General features: G+C 37.6%; 1 protein-coding gene across 1 annotated transcript in view; it reads right to left on the bottom strand.

Moving 5' to 3' along the window:
• The window catches only part of AGTPBP1 (ATP/GTP binding carboxypeptidase 1), a 204,774-nt gene that overhangs the window by 158,565 nt on the left and 19,045 nt on the right, over window positions 1-27,164 (bottom strand). Inside the window, exon 2 of the mRNA XM_036924836.2 lies at window positions 4,479-4,543. Within this exon, the coding sequence (XP_036780731.2) occupies window positions 4,479-4,510 (32 nt within the window). The 5' untranslated portion in view covers window positions 4,511-4,543. The remainder of the gene's footprint in view (window positions 1-4,478; window positions 4,544-27,164) is intronic.

Raw genomic sequence — 27,164 nt, 5'->3', positions numbered from 1 at the left:
AAAAACTTCTCAAGGCCTCAAAACTTTAAGAGCACAGAGAGATTCTGTGACAAGAAAAGTTTGAGAACCACTGTTCTAGGCTTATCTAGCACATTTTGTGCTCCTGACCTGGGATTGACCTCTTCTCCAAAGAGCCCTGATTGTTTTGGTGAGCAAGGCAAGTCAGACACCATGGTTTTCATACTAGGGAGCAAACATAACTTTAAAAGCAGTTCTATAATCCAGGTTTAAGAGAAATTTGCATTACAGAAACCAAAATTCTGAAGTTTAGTAATTGGTAATTTCTAAATTTTCACCAATTATTTTTCTCTTTAAAGTCTTGACTTTCCAGTAGCTAATTTAAAAAAATCTGCTATTCAAAAAATTTACAAATATACTGAGCATAACACATGTTCTATTCCATACCAAATTAAGAGTTTGTCAGTAACTCCTAAAACTTTTAATTAAATTATACCACTATTTTAAAAAAACCTTTCATCTAAGTGAGTCCTTTCTGAGAATCATGCTCTTTCAAATGATAGACACATGGATGAATGAAACTTTTTAAGGCAGGCAAATAAATGGAAATCAAAAACATAAGGAAGTCAATTTCGTTATTTCTACTTTTCTCATATACAGAATGAAAACTCAACAAAATATTCTAAGGCACCCCCAACTCACCTCTAAAAATTGAAGGCTATTGACACTAAGAATCACAGGGTAAATACCAAAGGGCAGCTCTACTTTCTGAATGAGTTTTAGACTTGGGAAAATCTGAATAAAGGCCCAAAAAAAAGCCATAGAGCTAATCAATGAACAATTTGAGCTACACTGTAAAGCAGAAAAATTTCAAATAGACTAATAAAAGGATGTATCTTTCCTGCCTTACTCTATTTTTAGATGAATCAAAATGAGGCTAAAATCAGCCTTCAGAGCTTCCATTTATAAGTGTTAATGTTAATTACAGTTGACCCCTGAACAATGCAGGGTTAGGGGTACTCTCCATGCAGTTGAAAATCCACATATAACTTTAGACTCCCCAAAGACATAACTACTAATAGCCCTCTAGTCTACTGACCAGAAGCCTTATCAATAACATAAACAGTTGATTAATACACATTTTGTATATGTATTATTTACTATATTCTTATGATAAAGTAATCTAGAGAAAATGTTTTTTCAAATGGTTGCAAATGTCCAGCAAAAAGTTCCAACATATTTACTGGAAAAAAAAAATCCAAGTATAAGTGAACCTGTGCCATTCAAACCCATGTTGTTCAATGGTCAACTATATTTTATAGTGAGAAAATCATGGAATTGAAAATATGATCAATGTGAAAACATCAAATCAAGTTAATTTTCAAATGTATATTTTAAAGACATTATTACTCAAATATTTACTCCACTAAACTGGTCTCCTCCTATTTTGACTTCTTTTGAGTTTACACTCAGTCTTAGAGCTATTTTCCTAAAAACATTAATTTGGGGAATAGCACCAAAGTCCAAAGGACATACAGACATTATCTTTGCAAAACATAATTTCCCAAACAACTGCAAGAGCAACAATAACTTCACATTATAAATAAATTTTACTACCTTTTTCACCTTAAATGCAAATCAAATGCAGGTAATAAAGATGTCCTCATAAATAAGATAAAAACATCTGACAGAAAAATATCCATAACACTATATTTAGGCTTAAACAAGACTCAAAGAACATAAGATTTTGTTTTAAATAAGTACGGCTTAATTTCCAAAATGCACATTATATTTCATTAATGTTTGTTCCTCATTTATAACTCTTTAACTTTTTTCTTTACTATTTTTTATTGTTGTGCTTTCATCACACTTTTACTGTTTCTCTCAAAATAATGAACACACTTTATTCTCCTCCATCATGAATCAAAGGACAATGAAAAATAATTTCATTAGCATTCTTTTGTAGAAAAAGTTAAATATTTAAATACATAAGTCTGAAAAACAACATTCTTCTAAAAGGAAGAGAACAACTATTTCTCTGACTACTTCTTATATAATAATTAAATGCAATAAAGCCTTCTTTAACAATAAATTCTAGCTCAATACTACCAAGTGACTTGTTAAACACAGCCAGTAAAATCTTGTTAAAATTTTAAACTACGTAATTATATACTAGCATCAACAATAATTAATCAAGTTGCCCTTTAAATTCCTTCAACAAAATCAATTAAATGTAAATTATTTTACATTCATTATTTTTTGTAACTTCTCTGGTCATATTCTTCCAGAATTTTAGGTATTTGTGGCTAACTGCTAACCTGCCCCCAAATCAGTAACAAGAGTTTGGTCACTCTGATAAAACCACATTTTCAGTCCCATTTTAAGCTTTTATATAGAAGTCAGCATAGGCTAAGTCAAAAGTTCTCAACTGTTTTTGACCTCATGATACTTTTATACTCGTAAAAATTACTTTGGACCTCCAAAGAGCTGTTATTTTTGTGGAAAACAGGAATAAATCTAACAACCTGAAAGACCAGGTTGCTACACTGAAAACTACAAAATACTGCTGAGCGAAATTAACAGATTTGCTATAAAGTAAGAAAATCTCAGGCCAGCCTTGCCTCTTCAAGCTTTCCACACAAATAACACTACTTACATGAGAATCTCATTTTCTAACTCTACGGGCCTCACTTCTATGAAGTCTAACACTTCACTGTGATGCTGCTTAAATCACCATACTGCATTTGTTCACAGATTCTCTTTTCATCAGGTTGCAAGCTTTGTGTAAAAGGAGAATAGGGCTCATTTCTCAGAACACATTCAACACTCATTTTCTGCAAAGCACTCTATTATTACGTGTTTTATTTATGTTTCTTTTGTACTGTCACAGATTTAGTGCCAAGCTACATACATAAGAGTATTTTAAGAGATACCTCATAGCTGAGAAATAAATCTATAAAAAAAAACCAAAAAGAGCATCTATAGAAGCCTCTGAAGATACAGAAAGCATATAATAGATTTTCTGTGGAAATTAGTGTGTTAAGAAAAAAATTCAAGGTAATACCTAAATTTATTCCCCCCCCTTCTTAGATCCTGGAAGACATTTTTTTGTGAGCTCTCAGACACAATCAGTCTCGATACACTGTACTACACAGGAAGGGAGGAGAAAGACCTTGACCCTTTCTATCTCAATTTATCTTATTGCATTCAGCTTTCTTCACAGAGCAGTATGATAAGTATTACTGAAAATCATAATTTCCTTTATTTAGATAAAGATCATTTGCAGTGATCCCAATTTAGCTTGCTTAAAACAACAAAAATAACAGTAAATATCCAATAAAATATATTTCAGGAGAATAAAATGAAACCCAATCTTAGGGGCCAGAGGTTTTCCAACTATCACTTCATATTCTTATGAACAACAATATAATAATTTTAGATAACTTAGAAATAGCATTACTTGTTTGACCTAATCCAAAAAGTAAGGCTTAGTACCCCCTTTTAAAACACAAACAATGCCTAATTATTTTCCCATAGAAACTATACGAACATTGAACAATGAAATTTGTTACAATGTATTAAGTAATTAATAACTGGAAAACCTAAGGAAAAAATCTAAATTTTAAATGTGTGTATACTTTTCATTATAAAACAGAATCAAAGCATACCTGTAAATGTAAAGTTGTAAAAATGTTAATACAACATACAACACTGCTCAAAGCAGATACTCTGATTATTATCAATATTAATAAGCTGTCATTTACAGAGTTGGCCATGCAATACAATACTTAGTCTTCACAACTTTACAGTAACAGCATTACTATTAAACTCATTTTATAGGTGAGAAAACGGAGACTTAACATAGTTAAGCAATTTAGCTAAGAAAACTCCAAAACAGAATCAATCAACTTTGTCTGACTTTTAACTGAAAGAATCCACAGTAAAATCAAAGCTAAGGACAATTATTGGCACATAAGAGCTTTAATAAAGATGATGCTTTAACTCAGGGGTCAGTTAAACCCATGTATTGCATGCATTTTAGGCACTGAAAGCCTTACAGTCAGTGTCTGTCACAACTACTCATTCAACTCTGCCATTGTAATGCAAAAGTGTTCAGACAAAATAAAAGTAACGGAGCATAGCTATGTTGCAACAAAACCTTATGTTAAGTACACAGAAATGTGAATTTCACATAATTTTCATATGTCATAAAATATTATTATTTTTATTTCCTCCCCCCAACCATTTAGAAATGTGAAAACCATTCTTAGCTCAAGGGCCATAAAAAAACTAGAGGTGGGCCAGATGTGGCCCATGGTAATAGTTTGCTGCCTCCTCTCCTGCTTATAGTTTGCTACCTCCTGCTTAGCTGAAAAGTTAAACATTAATAAATATTAACAAAATATAAATATAATATACTATTATTTAAAAGTAAGTATTTTTTAAGTAATGAGCTTCAAAAAACCACCTCATGTATTATTTCTGTAATTCATACATATTGGTATTTAGAGGTACAGTACCTTTTCTCTGATATCACTTTTAACTTGCTCATCTTGAGTTACTTCATTTCACCATCGCAAATAATCTAAAAGAAAAATAGTAATGATACTAAACACACAATTCTGTTTTCTATATAGTAGATGTCATAAAAGCCACACAACTAAAAGTTTTTATTATGGGCAACATATAACACTGGAAACTACAGGACAATATTTGAGTTTTACATGCTTCTGGTAATTAACTTCAAGGGGCAATGTGTGACTTCTAATAAATTACCCATAATCAGCCAGAAAAATGTTATCAATATCCTGGGAGCTACAAAAACTAACATAATCATTTATAATCTAATGATAAGATTTCTAATTTCTCTTGAGATAGTTCAAATTATCCTTCCTGTTCTAATATTCCTTAAAATACTCAAACTGACCACAGCCTCCTATGATTACTTACTGTCCACCATTCACATAGCAAATACATGTAAATATGTATGATTATTTCTACATGAGAGAGCACTTTACAGTAACAAATTGGTTTCACAGAGTAAAAACCTTCTATAACATCATCTCAATATTTTTAAATGCATAGTTTCCTTCAATCAATACTGTTTCATCTTTAGAAAGGACATAGTATACATTTTAAAACCTTAAATCTTGATTCACACAATTTTCATTATGTTTTGATTTATTTTGGAACAATTCACCCAAAAAACACCCTAAGTATTTTTTAATTTATATTTTAATGATTACTGAAGCAGAATTTTATGGCAGCACTAGAAAGCAAAACAAAAAAAATTACTCCCAGTTCAACAAGTTAATCACTTAGTTATGCAATACTTAGTAATGCTATACTCAAATGAAAACACACATGCAAAAGAAAAGACTTCAAACTGTTACACATAATAGATCTAGCAGATATAAGTATTCTGGATGTTTTTCCTCAATTAAGGAAGAACTTTTACTTCAATGAAAGACACATGATTTTTTTTCAATGTTCTCATTAACTCAATTACACACAAGAGGAAACATTTAAAACTATGTACAAAAATTACATGAAGTATTTTTAAAGTTGGTAAGAAATTTTAAATCACTAACCATTCTTTCAATTGACTATTTTTTTAATGACTGTAAAGTCAAAGTAACTTTTTCCAATTTTCAAATTAATTGAGAATCACATATCCAAAAGGGAGGAAATTCTATGTTTTCAAAAGCACTGCTCCTGATATAAACAGGTTAATTAAGTTACTTATTGAATGGTAGGTCTTTCTCTAAAGCTACATTAACAGCACATCTCATGAGTTTACTATGACTCTTTCTAGAGTTGACAGAGTTGAAAAGGTTAATGTTGCACCAATTGTACTTCAACAATTAAGAAATGATTTAAATTTCCAGTAAATACAAAATAATAGTTTAACCAGAGATGCTACTTCCTCTCCCTCACAGAACTATATTAAAGTAGACAGTAAAGAAATAAAGTTATATTTAAGCCCACAGTGACAAAAGGGAAAACAAAGGAGAGGAAAGGACTGCACTGTCCAGAAGAACTCAGGAAACCTGGAACCCTGGGCTTGGAAAGACCAAAGACAAACAGAGGAGGCAGCTACTAAACAGCTAACTAAAGCTTGTAATTACAAATAACTTCTCTATATTCCCATGCCTCACCATTGTGGAAGGTGTTCATAGCCAGTCACAGAACTCCTGGCAAATAATCTTCACTAAGGAAATTGACAACCTCAAAGACCTCTGCTTTCTGGAACTCAAGAGTCCCCAGGAAAAGGGCCAGCTCTCAATTCCACTATCCTAGGGCTAAGCCAGTGTGTCCCTGACAGTCGCTTTTTATTGCTGAAGTCTGAGGCTAGAGTGCCTCAGAGAAAATGACAAACTGCTTTGCTAAGAAAGTTTGTGCTCATTATAGTATGGTGTAATAGAAGAAGCAGGCACCAAAACAGAGTGCTGCATTTCAGCAAGTTTGTGGCTTTGCCAACCAAGTGTGCCAAAGCAAGGAAGAGGCAAAGGAGTTGAGACTGTATGCAAGGGGGTAACTATAAAAACTAACCATGGGATTTAGGTATAATCTACTCATTCCTCTTTATTTGGTCATGTTCATCACCATAAAATCATGTTGCTATTTCTGTCTCTTAAGGGAAAAACTCTTTCCTGCTCCCATTTCCCCACTGAGCTACTGTCCCATTTCTCTCCCCTTCTGAAAGCAAAAAGTTGTTCACACAGTCTGTCAACAAGTCCTCTCTTCCCAGTCTCTCTTAAACACACTCCAGTCGTTATCCCCACACTGCTCCATCACTTCATCAACGCTGCTCTCGTCATCACCAATGTGACCTCTGTGTTACTAAATGCAATCAATTGTCAATTCTCAGTCTTCATCTTACTCATCCTATCAGCAGCATCAGATGGAGCTGACCACTTCCTCTTCTTGGAAACATTTTCATTTGGCCATACTGTTTTCTGCCTACTTCTTTACTGGAATGTCCCAAGGCTGAGTCCTTTCTTATCCTTTTCCAACTGCAGGCTTTTCGTGGATGATATCATCCAGTCTCATGACTACTCAACCGCTCCACATGGATCTTTAACAATACAAACTCAACATATCCAAATTGATCTCCTTCCCTTCCAAGTGTGCTCTAACTTCAGCTTTCCCCAACTGTGAAGACAATTCTCCAATTGCTCAGTCCAAAACCTTAACTTCCTCCTTGACTCCTAAATGAAATCCATCAGAGAGTCCTGATCACTCTACTTTCAAAATATACCAAGAATTGGTTCACTTTCACCATATCTACCACTATGGTCAAGCCAATCCTAACTAGGTCTCCCTTACACCTTTTGCTCCTACAATCCACTGTCAACACAACATCCTCACTGATCCTTTTAAAACCTTGGGGGAAAGAAAAAGGGGAAAAAAACCTTAGCTAAATCTTGTCACCACACTGCTCAAAACCCTACAATGAATGCTGTCAGCATGCCCACAGTCCCGTGGCTAAATCTACATTGTCTTTTTTCAGAGCACTTATCACCTTCTAATACAGGGTGACTAGAATAAAAAATAACTGAACAGTCTCAAAACTGTACTATTCAATAACTAATTATATATGAACATGTGTCAAAATGAGTTTTTAAGGGAACCATCAGTTCAGTCATATAAACTTACAAATGCTCACTATATACCCCCTCATACCATATATATCAATCCTGTAGTCAAATTCATCCCAGACCCTAACCAGCTTATCACCAGTGATGACTACAACAGCAACCAAAAGGGTTTCTTCATTTCCTGAAGGTTTTAAGGAAAAAGGGGTAGCAACCCAATGTTCTTGATATATGCCACATTACAAATCACATGGTTCAGTATTAATATCTCAGTGGTCACTATTTGACTCTTTTCAATCACCTTGTAAACCAGACATTTAACTATGCATTTTGTTTACTATCTCTTGCCAATGGAATTAAAGCTCCAGGAGGGCAGAAATCTCTGTTTTGCTCAATAAATGCCTCCCACATATCTAAAATAGTGCCAACACATTATAGATAATAATTTTAAAATGAACAAATACTTTAAAGACTTGTTTTAAGAAAACTTTACTACACAAGTCAGCAGGTCTTCATTTTGAAAAATCCAACAATATGGGCAATACAGTGACACAAACACTATCCCAATTTCCTTCTTGTGTGTCTTCCTGTACTACAGGAGCTTGAAAGCTTTATTTTAAAAAACCATTTCCTAGACCTCCTCTGATGCTAGGGTTCCAGATGTGATTTAATCTACCTCTCTCAATCTCATCATTTGTGATTTAGAAGAATGAAAATAAATTTGGATTTCCAGACACAATTCCAACATAGGGGGAGGGTTCCCCAACATACAATGCCAAGCAATTCCTGGACAACAGTAGTGTCCTGACTTGATCCTGACCCAGGCTACCTAGAGATAGCATCAGATTTCCCAGGTCAAGGATTTAGTCCCACAAGGCTGTTCCTCACTCCCTACACTTCAGATACCAGTTGCAAGCCCCAGGCTGTCGCCTGTGCTTCTGAACAACCAGCTGCATATTGGAGGTTCCAAGGACCTGGAGGTTCCAAGGACCAGCTCTTTAGGTTCAATTAATTTGCTCCAGTGCCTCACAGAACTCAGGGAAACACACTTACCAGTTTATTAAAGGATACAAATAAACAACCAGATAAAAAGACGCATAGGACAAGGTACTGAACAAAAGAGCTTCTCTCCTCTTAGAGTTTGGGACCTGGGTAGATGTTCCCCAAGTGTTCATGTTCCCCAAGCATGGAAGCTCTCTGAAAAGGAAAAGAGCTACAAAGCTGTTCTCTTCATTTTTAAGAAGGCTTCAATTACATAGGCATGACAGACTGAGTTACTGCCATTGGCTGATTCAACCTCCAGCCTTTATTCCCTCTTCCCTCCTCAGAGATTGAGGGGATAAAGGAAAGCTATAATTCCTAACCCTTTAATCAATGGTTGGTCCTCTTGGCAACCAGCCCCTCGGGTATGGTTCAAAAGTCATCTTCTGTAATAACAAGACACCCATTTCACATTTAGGGCTCTGAAGCATTTTTAGGAACTGTGGATGTAGACCACAGTGAGTATATGTGAGAAATATGAGAAATATACTTTGGTCACCTGAATGGCCAAATACATATCTCCTATAAATTATTATATCATAGAAAGTTAGGCAAAGGCCACCTGATTCCACAGGCAAGTTTAGTTCTACAGCAGTGTATGCAGAGGTGCCAGAGTCTAGGCCAGCATTTCTCAACTTGGGGCCCACAAGCTATTGAGAGCTAATGATTGGGGGAGAAATTTTGTTTCCTTTTATTATTTACTTTTCTGCACCAAGCAATGGCAGCAATCATGGCAACTAACAAGTTTGTTAGAAACCAGCTATATGATAGTGAGTGTACAATAAGGCGATGCTCATCTGATTATTTTGCCTTGATGACTGAAGCCTGTCTGGCACAGGGTGCATGGTAAAGTAAACTGATGAACATCAGCCTTTCTCTTTCAAATTACCAACCCTAACCCCCTTCCTATGCAGTGCCAAGTGCCCTAGAGGAGCAAACAAGCTCTACAATTGTAATGAAAAACTGGAAGGAAATTTTAATCTTAATGAAAAAACTTTACACCCCAGTTACTCCCATCCTAATGCTTTACTATTTGTATAAATGTCCCAAAACATGGACTAAATAAATTTCAAGGGATCTATATTGTGAAACTTCTGTAATTTTCTCACTTATTTTTTATGTTCTTAAATCTTACATAGTAACATTTGTATTTTCTCAGTATACCTGATAATCTAATGTGACAATTTTTGAGGATGAACTGCAAGAGGAGGGCTAGTGCATAATTCTGGTAAGATTAGTAATGAAGAATTGTATTCTGCAAGTCATTTCACTAAAATAGTGAACAAGAGGCACAAAACCCCATCTTCACAGTGAAAACTACTTATCAATTATTTTATACATGCGCTGGTAATCCTAATGATTGTATTCCATTTAACGTCTGTGTAAAACAACTTTAGAAGTACAGCAATGACTCCAGAAATATTCAAAAGAGTTAACTACAAATTATAGTTATGTGACAAATTAAAGATATTATTGGAATCTCAAGCAAACATAAAGTTTTTGTTTTTAAAAATTGTAAACAGTGAAAAGGCTGAAGTAGCAAGTTATATAGTAGCAGAACTTACTGACCAGAAAAGGGAAAGCCACCCAATTACAGAGATCCTAATAAAGGCCAGAATATAAAATTATGCTGAGTAAAATGCTTCTATGAGATGAGGGAAACCTTCTAAGCTCTGCAGCACAATAGCAGTAAGTCAACACACTGACATGTCATGTGATGTTAAATACCTATATAACAAACAGAAAAACAACTTTCCCTATCCAAATTGGTGAGTCAACAGAGTTCATCAACTGTAATATTTGTAAGATTATATTCTACATATATATTATGTATTTATATATGTTGTAAGATTTTTTTAAGTGATAAAATCAAGAAAACTTTTTTTGATACAGAGTACTGCCAAAGCCAGCAAAGGACATGATATTTAATGTTTTGTCCTCGTATCTGGGAACAAAAGGTCTATCTTGGAGGGATCATGTTGTCACCTGTACTGACAATGTCCCATCAGCAGGTGGCTCCATGTGAAGATTCGGCACTCTTATTTTAAATAAATAAATAAAAATAAAACCTGACTTCATAGCACTGTGTTTCCTTCACAGAGATGTTAGAATCAAAAGCTCTGGGAGATGAAATGAAGAGTTCTCTTTGAAGCAAAAAAAATGATTAACCTTACTAAACAAAAACATCTTCACTCAAAAATTTTTAAAGACATAAAAACATGGACAAGAAGCACAAGAATCTCGGGCCTCATGATGAGGTCTCAGCAGGTGTGCAAGCTGCAAGGTGAATTACAGGAGTGCTTCCACACACACCACAGGCCACATTATGCTAAGGGCTGGAAGAATGGAGAATGGCTGCTGAAACAAGCCAACTCAGCAAACATTTGCATCCCATACATAGAACAGCTGAGCAATGCTCTGCAAGATCTTAGAAAAGCCATTTTGACTTAAAGTGACAAGATTTTGGGGAGAAAATCATGTGACAAAAGAAAATCATAACATTGTTCCTATTGCTACTTGCTTTGGGCTGGAGAAGGAAAAAAGATAATTACAAATCTCAAGTCCTGCTGACCTAGACGAACAAAATGAAATAGCAAAATCTAATGGCATTTTCCCTTCTTTTCAAAAGAGTGTAAGACTGAACGAGGGATGCTTTCTCTTCATCTTCTGCTCAGGCTGAGAACTTGACTTTGAGAAGGAAGATCTGATTATATGCTCAAGATGAGATATCCTGATCTGCCCATTAAAAGGTTCTGGAGTTCTATGAAAAAATCATGTCCTGCAAATCACAGAAAAGAAATGAATATTAGGCTGCAGATTTCAACTTCTTCTGTAAGGAATTTTTTTTCCTTTATTTTTTTATTATGGTATCATTAAAATAACATACAATCACATGAGCAACATTGTGGTTACTAGATTCCCCCCATTATCAAGTTCCCACCACATACCCCATTACAGTCACCATCCATTCCATATGAATTATAGAACTATTTGTTCCAGTTCATTGAAGAATGTGCGGTATTTTGGTAGGGATTGCATTGAATCTGTAGATTGCTTTAGGCAGGATGGCCATTTTGACAATATTAATTCTTCCCACCCAAGAGAATGGTATGAATTTCCATTTATTAGTGTCCGCTTTAATTTCTCTCAAGAGTGTCTTGTAGTTTTCAGGGTATAGGTCTTTCACTTCCTTGGTTAGATTTATTCGTAGGTATTTTATTCTTTTTAATACAGTTGTGAATAAAAGCGGGGACAGTGGGCATCCTTGTCTTGTTCCCGATCTTAGAGGAAAAGCTTTCAGCTTCTCACTGATGAGTATGATGTTGGCTGTGGGTTTGTCATATATGGCCTTTATTATGTTGAGGTACTTGCCCTCTATACCCATTTTGTTGAGAGTTTTTATCATGAACGCGTGTTGAATTTTGTTGAATGCTTTTTTGGCATCTATGAAGATGATGTAATCTTTGTCCTTTTTATTGATAGAGTGGATGATGTTGATGGATTTTCGAATGTTGTACCATCCTTGCATCTCTGGGATGAATCCCACTTCATCATGATATACACTCCTCTTAATGTATTTTTTAATTGTTTGCTAATATTTTGTCGACTATTTTTGCATCTATGTTCATCAGGGATATTGGTCTGTAGTTTTCATTTTTGTGGTGTCTTTGCCTGCTTTTGGTACTAGAGTGATGCTGGCTTCATAGAGTGAATTTGGAAGTATTCCATCCTCTTCTGTTTTTTGGAAAACTTTAAAGAGGATTGGTATTATGTCTTCACTAAATGTCTGATAAAACTCAGCGGTGAAGCCATCTGGTTCAGGGGATTTGTTCTTGGGTAGTTTTTGATAACCAATTCAATTTCATTGCTGCTAATTGTTCTGTTCAGATTTTCTCTTTCTTTGTGGGTCAGTCTTGGAAGGTTGTATTTTTCTAGATAGTTGTCCATTTCTTCTAGGTTATCCAGTTTGTTAGCATATAATTTTTCTCTAATAATAGTAATGATCATAATAATAGTATTCTCTAATAGTTCTTTGTATTCCTGTGATGTCCTTAGTGATTTTCCCTTTCACATTTTTTATTCTGTTTATGTGTGCAGATTGTCTTTTTTTCTTGCTAAGTCTGGTTAGGGGTTTATCAATTTTGTTTATTTTCTCAAAGAACCAGCTCTTGGTTTCATTAATTTTTTCCTATTGTTTTATTCTTCTCAATTTTATTTATTTCTTCTCTAATCTTTATTATGTCTCTCCTACAGACTTTGGGCCTCATTTGTTCTTTTTACAGTTTCAATAATTGTGAATTTAGACTATTCATTTGGGATTTTTCTTCCTTCTTTAAATAAGCCTGTATTGCTATATACTTTCCTCTTAGAACTGCCTTTGCTGCAAACCACACAAGTTGGGGCATTGCACTGTTGTTTCCATTTGTCTCCATATACTGTTTGATCTCTGTTTTAATTTGGTCATTGATCCATTGATTATTTAAGAGCATGTTGTTTAGCCTCCATGTGTTTGTGAGCCTTTTTTGTTTTCTTTGTACTATTTATTTCTAGTTTTATACCTTTGTGATCTGAGAAGTTGGTTGGTACAATTTCAGTCTTTTTGAATTTGCTGAGGCTCTTTTTATGGCCTAGTATGTGGTCTATTCTGGAAAATATTCCATGTGCACGCACTTGAGAAGAATGTGTATCCTGCTGCTTTTGGTGGAATGTTCTATAGATGTCTGTTAGGTCCATGTGTTCTAATGTGTTGTTCAGTGCCTCTGTGTCCTTACTTATTTTCTGCCTGGTTGATGTGTCCTTTAGAGTGAGTGGTGTGTTGAAGTCTCCTAAAATGAATGCATTGCATTCTACTTCCCCCTTTAATTTTATTATTTGTTTCACATATGTAGGTGCTCCTGTGTTGAGTATGTAGATATTTATAGTGGTTATATCCTGTTGTTGGACTGACCCCTTTATCATTATGTAATGTCCTTCTTTATCTCTTGTTACTTTCTTCATTTTGAAGTCTATTTTGTCTGATACAAGTACTGCAACACTTGCTTTTTCTCCCTATTGTTTGCATGAAATATCTTTTTCCATCCCTTCACTTTTAGTCTGTGTATGTCTTTGGGTTTGAAGTGAGTCTCTTGTAGGCAGCATATAGATGGGTCTTGCTTTTTTATGCATTCTGTAACTGTGTCTTTTGATTGATGCATTCAGACCATTTACATTTATGGTGAATATCGATAGATATGTACTTTTTGCCATTGCAGACTTTGGATTCATGGTTACCAAAGGTTCAAGGGGAGCTTCTTCACTATCTAGCAGTCTACCTTAACTCACTAATTACACTATTACAAACATGGTCTGATGATTCTTTTTTCTCTCCCTTCTTTTTCTTCCTCCTCCACTCTTTATATGTTAGGTGTCATATTCTGTACTCTTTGTGTATCCCTTGACTGACTTTGTGGGTAGCTGATTTAATTTTGCATTTGGTTAGTATTTAGTTGGTCTACTTTCTTTGCTGTGGTTTTATTCTCTGGTGACAGCTATTTAAGCCTTAGGAGCACTTCCATCTAGAGCAGTCCCTTTAAAATACACGGTGGAGATGGTTATTGGGAGGTAAATTCCCTCAACTTTTGCTTGTCTTGGAATTGTTTAATCCCTTCTTCAAATTTAAATGATAATCTTGCTGGATAGAGTATTCTTGGTTCGAGACCCTTCTGCTTCATTGCATTAAATACATCATGCCATTCCCTTCTGGCCCGTAAGGTTTCTGTTGAGAAGTGTGATGATAGCCTGATGGGTTTTCCTTTGTAGGTGATCTTTTTTCTCTCTCTGGCTGCTTTTAATACTCTGTCCTTACTTGATCTTTGCCATTTTAATTATTATATGTCTTGGTGGTGTCTTCCTTGTGTCCCTTGTGTTGGGATATCTGTGAACTTCCATGGCCTGAAAGACTATTTCCTTCCCCAGATTGGGGAAGTTTTCAGCAATTATTTCTTCAAAGACACTTTCTATCCCTTTTTCTCTCTTCTTCTTCTTCTGGTACCCCTATATTGCGAATATTGTTCCGTTTGGATTGGTCACACAGTTCTCTTAATATTCTTTCATTTCTAGAGATCCTTTTTTCTCTCTGTGCCTCAGCTTCTCTGTATTCCTGTTCTCTGGGTTCTATTCCATTAATGGTTTCCTCTACCTCATCTAATCTGCTTTTAAATCCCCTCAGTGTTTCATTTATGTTATCTACCTCCTGAATTCGTCCCTTAGCTCTTGAATATTTTTCTTAGCTCCATCAGCATGCTTATGACTTTTATTTTGAATTCTGTTTAAGGAATATTGGTGATTTCAGTCTCACCGAGCCCTCTTTCTGGTGTTTGAAGGATTTTTGGATTAAACGAGGTTCTTCTGCCTTTTCATGGTCCTGGAGAAATGGGAGTGGTTGCCAGCAAGTGGTTGTCCCTCCTGCTTGCCGGTCGCTGTGCCTGTCTTCACTGTTTGTGTCAGTTAACTGTGCACAGGGAGCAGCCTCTGGTTAATCCCCTTAGCTGCCGTGGGCAGGGCGGCCCTCGAGATGGCCTAGGGTGATGGCAGTGGTTGCACACGAGAGGAGCATGTGTCTGCTGCAAGGTCAAAGCCCTTTTTTGGCTCCCAGATCAATGCCTGTCTCCACTGTCTGTGCCAGTTAACCGGACACAGGGAGGAGCCTCTGGGTTAATTCCCTTAGCTGCTGTGGGTGGTGCAACCCTCAGGATGGCATAGGGCACTGGTGGAGATCGCAGGCAAGTGGCGTGTGTTCTGCCGTGAGAACAGAGCCCTTCCGTGCCTCCCAGTCTCCACACCTGTCTCCACTCTCTGTGCTGGTCAACCGCACTCAGGGAGCATCCTCTGGTTTAATCCCTAGGCTGATGTGGGAAGGGCAGCCCTCGGAATGGCATAGGGCACTGGCGGGGGTCACAGGCAAGCAGCACATGTTCTCTCAGAAGAACAAAGCCCCTTCATGGCTCCTGGTCTCAGCGCCTGTCTCCGCTGTCTGTGCTGGTCAATCACGTGCAGGGAGCAGCCTCTGGGTCTGGGCCAGTTAGCCTCGTGCAGGGAGAAGCTTCTGCATTAAACTGTGTGGTTGCTGTAGGCGGGGCTGCTCTCCTGCCAGTCTGCAGCAATGGCGCAGACAGCTGGTTTGCATGCAGGTGCAGTCATGGACAAAGGAAAGGCAGGCTGCTTATCGTGGTGAGGAGCCTCAGGGCTGCACTGCCAACAAGGGGGATAGGGCACCTAAAGCTCCTGAAGGTTCCCAGCCTGCTGGGATGAGTGTGCCAGGACAATTTTGTCCACCTGTAAAACCCGTGCCCCTTTAAGACTTAAAGCACCTGCTTTTCTTTTGTCCCCAGGGCAGTCAGTTGTGGGAACCTGTTCACAGTCCTAGTCTCAGACCTTGCTCCTCAACTCCTCTAATCTCCAGAGCACCATGCAATGTGAGTCTGTGCTCCCAGGGTAGATTTCTAGTGCTGGTTATTTAGCAGTCCTGTGCTTCCAATCCCTCCCAGCTCTGATTCTTTTCCTCCAGCGAGTGAGTTGGGGTGGGGGGAGTGCTCAGGTCCTGCTGGGTCACAGCTTTTCACTTTACCCTTTTCCATGAGATGTTGACTTCTCCCAGATGTAGACTGGCTGGGGTACTGCTACCTCTGGTCACTCTTTTAGGAATAGTTGTATTTGCAGTATTTTCAAAATATATGTGGCTTTGGGAGGAGATTTCCGCCACACTACTCATGCTGCCATCTTTTTCTCCTCCAATGTGTAAGGAATTTTTGTGATGTTTAACAAGCATCAAGAGCAAGGAGGAAATATTTCATTTCAGTTAAAAATGAAATCTGTGAATGGTTATTTGAAGTTCAACAAAAGAAAACAAAACCAACTTTTACATGGAGATAGACTTCATTCTTCATTATTAGTTTTAAAAAAGAACAATTTTACTGTGAAATCCTTTTCATAAATGGTCAAGTAATGAACACATATAATCATTTGTTACTTCCAGACCCATATTTGAGCCTCATTGTCAGCCAACAAAAAGTCTGTCTTTTTTCAAATTCTGATATAATTATGTTTAGGCTATATTTTTATTAGTATTATTTTGGCTTATGATATTTAGTAGCTTTGTTATTTGACACACAATAATTTTCACGTGGTAAATGTCATTAATTAAAACCAGCTTACAGTGGTACTGGCAAAAAGATAGACCAATGGAATAGAACTGAAAGTCTAGAAATAAACACATCTATGGCCAATTGATTATTGACAAGGATGTCAAGTCCATTCAATGAAGAACAGTCTCTTCTATTGCTGGGAAAGTGGATTCCCACCATATAAAGGAATGCAGTAGGTACTTATACCATATATAAATGTTAATATGGGTCAGTGACCTAAATATAAGCACTAAAACTCTAATAAGAAAACATGAGAGTAAATCTGCATGACCTTGGATTTGAAAATGGATTCTTAGTTGTGACAATAGCAGCAAAAGCAACAAACGAAAAAAAGATAAACTGGACTTCAAAATGGAAAGCTTTTGTGGATCAAAGGACATGATCAAGAAAGTAAAATGACAATGACAGAACAGGAGAATTTGCCTATCATGTATATAGTAAATGTTTATTATTTACAACATATACAGAACTCCTACAACTCAACAACCCAAAGACAACACAATTTAAAAACGGGCAAAGGACTTGAAAAGACAGTTCTCCAGAGAAGACATATAAATAGCCAGTAAGCACATGAAAAGATGCTCAACATCATTAATCATTAGGGAAATACAAATCAAAATCACAGTATTACTTCAAACCTACCAGGATGCCTATAATGAAAAAAAAAAGGTAAATAAGTGCTACCAAGAATGTAGATAAATTGAGATACTCATACATTGCTGGTGGGGATATACAATGGTGCAGCTACTGTAGAAAATAGTTTGGCAGTTCCTCAAAAGCTAAATATAGAACTACCATATGACCCAGCAATTCTAATCCTAGATATATACCCAAAAGAATGGAAAACAGGGACTTCAACAAATAATTGTATGTCAATGCTCTTATCAGCATTATTCACAGTAGCCAGAAGGAAGAAAGAACCCAAGTGTCCACCCACAGATGAGTGTACACAAAAAGTGGTGCATACAATGGAATATTACTCAGTCATAAAAAGGAATGAAGCTCTGATACATGCTACAACATCAATGAACCTTAAAGAAATAATGGAAAGGGGGAGGAGCCAAGATGGCGGCGTGAGTAGAGCAGCAGAAATCTCCTCCCAAAACCACATACATCTATGAAAAAATAACAAAGACAACTCTTCCTAGAATAAAGACCAGAGGACACAGGACAACAGCCAGACCACATCCACACCTGCGAGAACCCAGTGCCTCGTAAAGGGGGTAAGATACAAGCCCTGGAACAGTGGGACCCAAGCGCCCCTCCCCCCAGCTCCCGGCGAGAGAAGAGTAGGCAGAGCGGGAGGGAGACGGAGCCCAGGACTGCTGAACACCAGGCCCCAGCCATGCGCACCAGAGCACAGACACAGTTCGTGCGCGAGGCCCTGGATACTAGGGAAACAGGGCAGCAAGAACAGTGAGAGGGTACCGGAGGCCTGGCGCCGGAGGACATAAGAAAAGCAAGCGGCAATTTTTTTTTTTTTTTTTTTTTTGCTGTTTTGTTTTGGCGAGCGCTTTTTGAAAGCCTTAAAAGGACAGGGACCCCAATACTAGGGAAACAGGGCAGCAAGACTGTTGAGCGGGTATCGGAGGATGGCACCGGAGAACAAAAGAAAAGTGAGCAGCCAATTTTTTTTTTTCACAAACGCTTTTTTTTGGAAATCTTAAAGAGATACGGACCCCAATACTAGGGAAACAGGGCAGGAAGACCGGTGAGCAGATGCCTGAGGCTGGCGCGGGAGAATGAAGAAAAACGAGTGGCCATTTTTTATTTACTTTTATTTTTTATTTTTTTAATTTAAAAAAAATTTTTTTTTTTTTTTTGTGGTTTTGTTTTGGCGGGTGCTTTTTGGAAGTCTTAAAGGGGCAGGGCGGGACACTAAATCCAGAGGTAGGGACTCCGGGGATCTCTGGGCACCCTAATCCCCTGGGCTGCAGGGAGCAGGGAGGCCCCTTAGGGAGATAAATAGCCTCCCAGCAGCTCCTGCTCCAACGCGACTCCACCACTTTGGAGCATAGGCCCGAGCCAGGCCACGCCCACAGCAACAGCGGAGATAAACTCCATAGCAGCCGGGCAGGAAGCAGAAGCCCCGCTCTGCGCACAGCTACCCAGCACAAGCCACTAGAGGTCGCTGTTCTCCCAGGAGAGGAGGGCCACAAACCAACAAGAAGGAGAGTTCTTCCAGGCATCACTCGTTCCAGCTCTGCAAACTATTCCTATCACCATGAAAAGGCAAAACTACAGGCAGACGAAGATCACAGAGACAACACCAGAGAAGGAGACAGACCTAACCAGTCTTCCTGAAAAAGAATTCAAAATGAAAATCATAAACATGCTCATAGAGATGCAGAGAAATACGCAAGAGATACAGGATGAAGTATAGAGGGAGATCACAGATGCCAGAAAGGAGATTACAGAAATGAAACAAACTCTGGAAGGGTTTATAAGCAGAATGGATAGGATGCAAGAGGCCATTGATGGAACTGAAACCAGAGAACAGGAACACATAGAAGCTGACATAGAGAGAGATAAAAGGATCTACAGGAATGAAACAATATTAAGAGAACTGGGTGACCAATCCAAAAGGAACAATATCCGTATTTTAGGGGTACCAGAAGAAGAAGAGAGAGGAAAAGGGATGGAAAGTATCTTGGAAGAAATAATTGCTGAAAACTTCCCCAAACTGGGGGAGGAAATAATCGAACAGACCACAGAAATACACAGAACCGCCAACAGAAAGGATCCAAGGAGGACAACACCAAGACACATCAAAATTAAAATGGCAAAGATCAAGAACAAGGAAAGAGTTTTAAAGGCAGCTAGAGAGAAAAAGGTCACCTATAAAGGAAAACCCATCAGGCTATCATCAGACTTCTCAACAGAAACCTTACAGGCCAGAAGAGAATGGCATGATATATGTAATGCAATGAAACAGAAGGGCCTTGAACCAAGGATACTGTATCCCGCACGACTATCATTTAAATATGATGGTGGGATTAAACAATTCCCAGACAAACTAAAGCTGAGGGAATTTGCTTCCCACAAACCACCTCTACAGGACATCTTACAGGGACTGCTCTAGATGCGAGCACTCCTAGAAAGAGCACAGAACAAAACACTCAACATATGAAGAATATAGGAGGAGGAATAAGAAGGGAGAGAAGAAAAGAATCTCCAGACAGTGTATATAACAGCTCAAAAAGCGAGCTAAGTTAGGCAGTAAGATACTAAAGAGGCTAACCTTGAACCTTTCATAACCACGAATTTAAAGCCTGCAATGGCAATAAGTACATATCTTTCAATAGTCACCCTAAATGTTAATGGGCTGAATGCACCAATCAAAAGACACAGAGTAATAGAATGGATAAAAGAGCAAGACCCATCTATATGCTGCTTACAAGAAACTCACCTCAAACCCAAAGACATGTATAGACTACAAGTCAAGGGATGGAAAAACATATTTCAAGCAAACAACAGCGAGAAGAAAACAGGGGTTGCAGTACTAATATCAGACAAAATAGACTTCAAAACAAAGAAAGTAACAAGAGATAAAGAAGGACACTACATAATGATAAAGGGCTCAGTCAAACAAGAGGATATAACCATTCTAAATATATATGCACCCAACACAGGAGCACCAGCATATGTGAAACAAATACTAACAGAACTACAGGGGGAAATAGACTGCAATGCATTCATTCTAGGAGACTTCAACACACCACTCACCCCAAAGGATAGATCCACTGGGCAGAAAATAAGTAAGGACACAGAACCACTGAACAACACAGTAGAGCAGATGGACCTAATACACATCTACAGAACTCTACATCCAAAAGCAACAGGATACACATTCTTCTCAAGTGCACATGGAACATTCTCCAGAATAGACCACATACTAGGCCACAAAAAGAGCCTCAGAAAATTCCAAAAGATTGAAATCCTACCAACCAGCTTTTCAGACCACAGAAACATAAAACTAGAAATAAACTGTACAAAGAAAGCAAAAAGGCTCACAAACACATGGAGGCTTAACAACACGCTCCTAAATAATCAATGGATCAATGACCAAATCAAAATGGAGATCCAGGAATATATGGAAACACATGACAACAACAACACTAAGCCCCAACCTCTGTGGGACACAGCAAAAGCAGTCTTAAGAGGAAAGTATACAGCAATCCAAGCATATTTAAAAAAGGAAGAACACTCCCAAATGAATGGTCTAATGTCACAATTATCAAAATTGGAAAAAGAAGAACAAATGAGGCCTAAAGTCAGCAGAAGGAGGGACATAATAAAGACCAGAGAAGAAATAAATAAAATTGAGAAGAATAAAACAATAGCAAAAATCAATGAAACTAAGAGCTGGTTCTTCAAGAAAATAAACAAAATAGATAAGCCTCCAGCTAGACTTATTAAGAGGAAAAGAGAGTCAACACAAATCAACAGTATCAGAAACGAGAAAGGAAAAATCACGACAGACCCCACAGAAACACAAAGAATTATTAGAGAATACTATGAAAACCTATATGTTAACAAGCTGGTAAACCAAGGAGAAATGGAAAACTTCCTAGAAAAATACAACCTTCCAACACTGACCCAGAAAGAAACAGAAAATCTAAACAGACCAATTACCAGCAACGAAATTGAAGCGGTAATCAAAAAACTACCAAAGAACAAAACCCCTGGGCCAGATGGATTTACCTCGGAATTTTATCAGACACACAGGGAAGACATAATACCCATTCTCCTTAAACTTTTCCAAAAAACAGAGGAGGAGGAGATACTCCCAAACTCATTCTATGAAGCTAATATCACCCTAATACCAAAACCAGGCAAAGACAGCACCAAAAAAGAAAACTACAGACCAATATCCCTGATGAACGTAGATGCAAAAATACTCAACAAAATATTAGCAAACCGAATTCAAAAATACATCAAAAGGATCATAAACCACGACCAAGCAGGATTCATCCCAGGGATGCAAGGATGGTACAACATTCGAAAGTCCATCAATATCATACACCACGTCAACAAAAAGAAAGACAAAAACCACATGATCATCTCCATAGATGCTGAAAAAGCATTTGACAAAGTTCAACATCCATTCATGATAAAAACTCTCAGCAAAATGGGAATAGAGGGCAAGTACCTCAACATAATAAAGGCCATCTATGATAAACCCACAGCCACCATTACATTGAACAGCGAGAAGCTGAAAGCATTTCCTCTGAGATCGGGAACTAGACAGGGATGCCCACTCTCCCCACTGTTATTTAACATAGTACTGGAGGTCCTAGCTAGGAAGAATTAATAACGTCAAAATGGCCATCCTGCCCAAAGCAATATACAGATTTGATGCAATCCCTATGAAACTACCAGCAACATTCTTCAATGAACTGGATCAAATAATTCAAAAATTCATATGGAAACTCCAAAGACCCCGAATAGCCAAAACAATCCTGAGAAAGAAGAATAAAGTAGGGGGGATCTCACTCCCCAACTTCAAGCTCTACTATAAAGCCATTGTAATCAAGACAGTTTGGTACTGGCACAAGAACAGAGCCACAGACCAATGGAACAGACTAGAGAATCCAGACATTAAACCAGACATATATGGTCAATTAATATTTGATAAAGGAGCCATGGACATACAATGGCGAAATGATAGTCTCTTCAACAGATGGTGCTGGCAAAACTGGACAGCTACATGTAGGAGAATGAAACTGGACCATTGTTTAACCCCATATACAAAAGTAAACTCAAAATGGATCAAAGACCTGAATGTAAGACATGAAACCATTAAACTCTTGGAAGAAAACATAGGCAGAAACCTCTTAGACATAAACATGAGTGACTTCTTCTTGAACATATCTCCCCGGGCAAGGAAAACAACAGCAAAAATGAATAAGTGGGACTATACTAAGCTGAAAAGCTTCTGTACAGCAAAAGACACCATCAATAGAACAAAAAGGAACCCTACAGTATGGGAGAATATATTTGATAATGACACATCCGATAAAGGCTTGACGTCCAGAATATATAAAGAGCTCACATGCCTCAACAAACAAAAAACAAATAACCCAATTAAAAAATGGGCAGAGGAACTGAACAGACAGTTCTCCAAAAAAGAAATACAGATGGCCAACAGACACATGAAAAGATGCTCCACATCGCTAATTATCCGAGAAATGCAAATTAAAACTACAATGAGGTATCATCTCACACCAGTAAGGATGGCTGCCATCCAAAAGACAAACAACAACAACAAATGTTGGCGAGGCTGTGGAGAAAGGGGAACCCTCCTACACTGCTGGTGGGAATGTAAGTTAGTTCAACCATTGTGGAAAGCAGTATGGACGTACATCAAAATGCTCAAAACAGACCTACCATTTGACCCAGGAATTGCACTCCTAGGAATTTACCCTAAGAATGCAGCAATCAAGTATGAGAAAGATCAGTGCACCCCTATGTTTATCGCAGCACTATTTACAATAGCCAAGAATTGGAAGCAACCTAAATGTCCATTGATAGATGAATGGATAAAGAAGATGTGGTACATATACACAATGGAATATTACTCAGCCATAAGAAAAGGGCAAATCCAACCATTTGCAGCAACATGGATGGAGCTGGAGGGTATTACGCTCAGTGAAACAAGACAAGCGGAGAAAGGGAAATATCAAATGATTTCACTCATCTGTGGAATATAAGAACAAAGGAAAAACTGAAGGAACAAAACAGCAGCAGAATCACAGAACTCAAGAATGGACTAACAGGTACCAAAGGGAAAAGGACTGGGGAGGATGGGTGGGTAGGGAGGGATAAGGTGGGGGGAAGAAGAAGGGGGATATTAAGATTAGCATGCATGGGGGGTTGGGAGAAAGGTGAGGGCTTTATAATACAGAAAAGGCAGGTAGTGATTCTACAACATTTTGCTATGCTGATGGACAGTGACTGTAAAGAGGTTTACAGGGGGGACCTGGTATAGGGGACAGCCTAGTAAACATAATATTCGTCATGTAAGTGTAGATTAATGATACCAAAAAAAAAAAAAAAGGCAGCTCCTGTGTGGTGACCTCCAGTGATTTCTACACAAGGGTATAAAGGGCATATAAAAGTGTAAGGCAAAGGGTCTGTTTGTGTTTATACAGAGGATCAAAGCCTACTTGGGCTACCCCGAAAATGAACTAAGATACAATATGAAAAAGAACTTCCAACATCAGCACTCTCTGGAAGACTCATGCCAGAAGATGATCATCAAAAAACCCCAACAAAGATCCACGCACTGCTACAGGTGTAGATGCACTCATCCCACCAGTTCCTGGACTTGCCATGGGAATGAAGGAGGAGATATCTAAGCTGGCCTGTGCATACAGTAAAACAACAAATTTGACTGGATCTATACTGTTGGAACTCAACCAAGAATTAGGAGAAGTGCAAATTGTAGCGCTCCAAAATCTTACAACTACAGACTATTTACTGTTAAAAGAACATATGGGAAGTGAACCGTCCCCAGGAATGGGTTGTTGTAATTTGTGTGATTTCTCTCAGACTGTTCAAGTTCAGTTGGACAATATGCACCATATCATAGATAAGTTTTCACAAATGCCTAAGGTTCCTAACTGGTTTTCTTAGTTTCACTGGAGATGGCTGGTAATTACAGGTATGCTTTGGTTATGTAACTATACTCCTATTATGTTAATGTGTGTGCGCAATTTAAGTAGTAGCTTAAAACCTACACATGCTGAAGTTACTCTACAAGAAGATATGTCAAAGAAATAATCAATCTTCCCATGTTTTCTTCCGCCTGCTACTTCTAGAGCTTTTCTTCTTCCTAATTACAACCCTTAAATAGAATTCGTGCCTCATATCAAATTTACCGAGTATCATAATTCTTCCAAGTGGTAAAGATACCTCAAGACAAATGCTGGGCCTAGAAGCCACAGGGCATAAATATGCAAAGAAGTAAAAAGCTAACCTCTTCAAACAATAAGGCTTCTCTCTCACTTACCAACTTTACATTTCCCTGTGTGGCCCCAGAAGATGACCGGTTAGCCAGAGACGGGTAAGATTCCTCAAGGGAGGAACAACCTAAGACAGGCACAGTCGCAGGGGGGCCATCAGGTGAGAAATTGGGGATCAACAAAGGTGAGGCTTAGAACCTCACCCCCCCTGTTCTGAGAGAAATCTTCTGCATATGTGGATGTTTTATTGCCCTTGTCTAGCTTCGATTAACACATAGTCTACAGGCACACACCTGATCATCTACATTTGCTCCCTTACAACTCTAAACTATGTTTTCTACCTTTATCTTGTATCTACCTACCACTTCAGCATTTTATTAAAAATAAAAATAATATAGAGAGAAATGTGGTATCCACATATAAATCAAGTATAAAAATCAAATGAGTATTCATATTTGAACTGACTGTTTATAGTTCATAATGCATGAGCAAAACAGAAAGTTTCTGTGATGACTGCCCTTGTACTGTTCACCATGTAACTTATTCACTATGTAAGAATTTGTTCTCCATGTAAGAACTTGTTCATTATGCTTCAGAAGATTGGAGACTGACAAAAATTAGGCTTGGGTTGGATTAATGATTGTGCATTGAGCATTGACTCCCCTATACAGAATTTTATTGTTGATAACAACCATTTGATCAATAAATATGAGACATGCCCCCACAAAAAAAAAAAAGTGCGCACTTCCAATTGTAAAATAAATAAGTAACCAGGATGTAATGTATAGCATAAAAATATAGTCAAAATATTGTAACAGCTTGGTATGGTGATAGCTGGTACCTAGAATTATCATGTATATAAATGTTGAATCACTGTATTGTACACCTGAAACTAATGTAATCTGTTTGTCAACTACCCTTCAATAAAAAGTAATTATCTACAAAAAAAAAATAAAAAAACATAATGGTAAGTGAAATAAGCCTGAAACAAAACAACAAATATTGTATGCTTCCACTTACATGAAATATCTAGAATAGGCATATTCAGGGGTCGGTAGCATGGCAGAATGGAGAGTCACTGCTTAATGGTAATTACAGAGTATCTGTTTGGGATGATTTTGGAGTAGAGTGGCGATGGTTGCACAGCATCATGATTGTAATTACTACCACTGAATTATAAGCTTAAAAATGGTAAATTTTATGTTAGATACATTTTACCACAATAAAAAGAAATATAAAAAGAAAATTAACTTACAGTATTTATTTAAACTAAGTCTATCAAGCCTGCACTTAGAAAAACTGAATCCTGTTTTAGTTTAAGCTATTATCTTCATCATACAAGTTTTTAAAAAGGAAAGAAATTCATTTCCAAAATGGTAAGCTAAGTTTAACTACTTGTTTGCTTTTCAAGTAAGATTGGTAAAAGTCTGTTTCCACTTGCTTTCAATGAAGAAAAAGAAGACTACTCTGGCAAATTCCATATACCACAAGCCATATTTTATTAATATCTTGTGTTGTAAAAATTGTGGTAAGACTCCCAGGCCTACTTGTATAAAGTAAAAAATAAAGTGGAAAATTTAAGAAAAGGAAAACTAGTTATCTGCATTACTAACTCTCATTAGAGTTTACATCCTTTGTGGGTATGGTGATCCATACAAAAGAGTAGACTAATTAGATGGCCAAAAGAAATAGATGCACAGAAAAATGATCTCCTTCAAAAGAGTATTAGCAATTATTACTAGAGTACTGTATTATAAGACCTAAAATTTCAACGCTGCACTGACAGCTTTGTGCCCCACAGGGCTCCAAAGGCCTAATGGACAGTTCTCATGCTCCTGCTGACCATGCCCCCAACCAACGGGAAAGGCTCCTCACCCAGCTAGTTCCTATCAGTCTGATCAGTTGCACTCCACTCAGTCTTCAACCTAAGTTCAGTTGCCTGTCAGACCTCAGAATTCTTCAAACTAATCACATCCTCCCATGGGGCTGGGGAACAGGCAGGATAGTTTATCCTTTTGTTACTATAAATCCTGCCTCTCACAGACACTATGGCTGGCTCATTTTATCAAGTGCAATCCCTATGTGACATGCAGTATCTTCCTCTCCCAGGTTATGAGTACATATGACTAATAAATTGCTGTCAGTATCATCGGTGTCAGGTAGTGGTCATCTCATACTATTTAAGACAGGAGATCCCTGCTTCACCAATGGATTGAACAGGAGAGCCACTGATTGATCAGAACAATTTTATCTAAACTTCCCATTCACACTAATGGCACAGCTGTAGATGTAATCTTTTGTGTAGTTCCTTGAGGCCTGAAAATTATATCATGGATAAAAAGGCTTATAAAGGGTTTAAAGAATAAGAAAGGCTAGTCTGGTCACTCAAAGGCAGAGCTGGTGCAGACCAGCTCAGG

This window comes from Manis pentadactyla, chromosome 3 (assembly GCF_030020395.1).
Source record: "Manis pentadactyla isolate mManPen7 chromosome 3, mManPen7.hap1, whole genome shotgun sequence".
Taxonomy (NCBI): domain Eukaryota; kingdom Metazoa; phylum Chordata; class Mammalia; order Pholidota; family Manidae; genus Manis; species Manis pentadactyla.
Note: the sequence above shows the minus strand (reverse complement) of the source record. Positions and strands in the feature narration are given on the sequence as shown.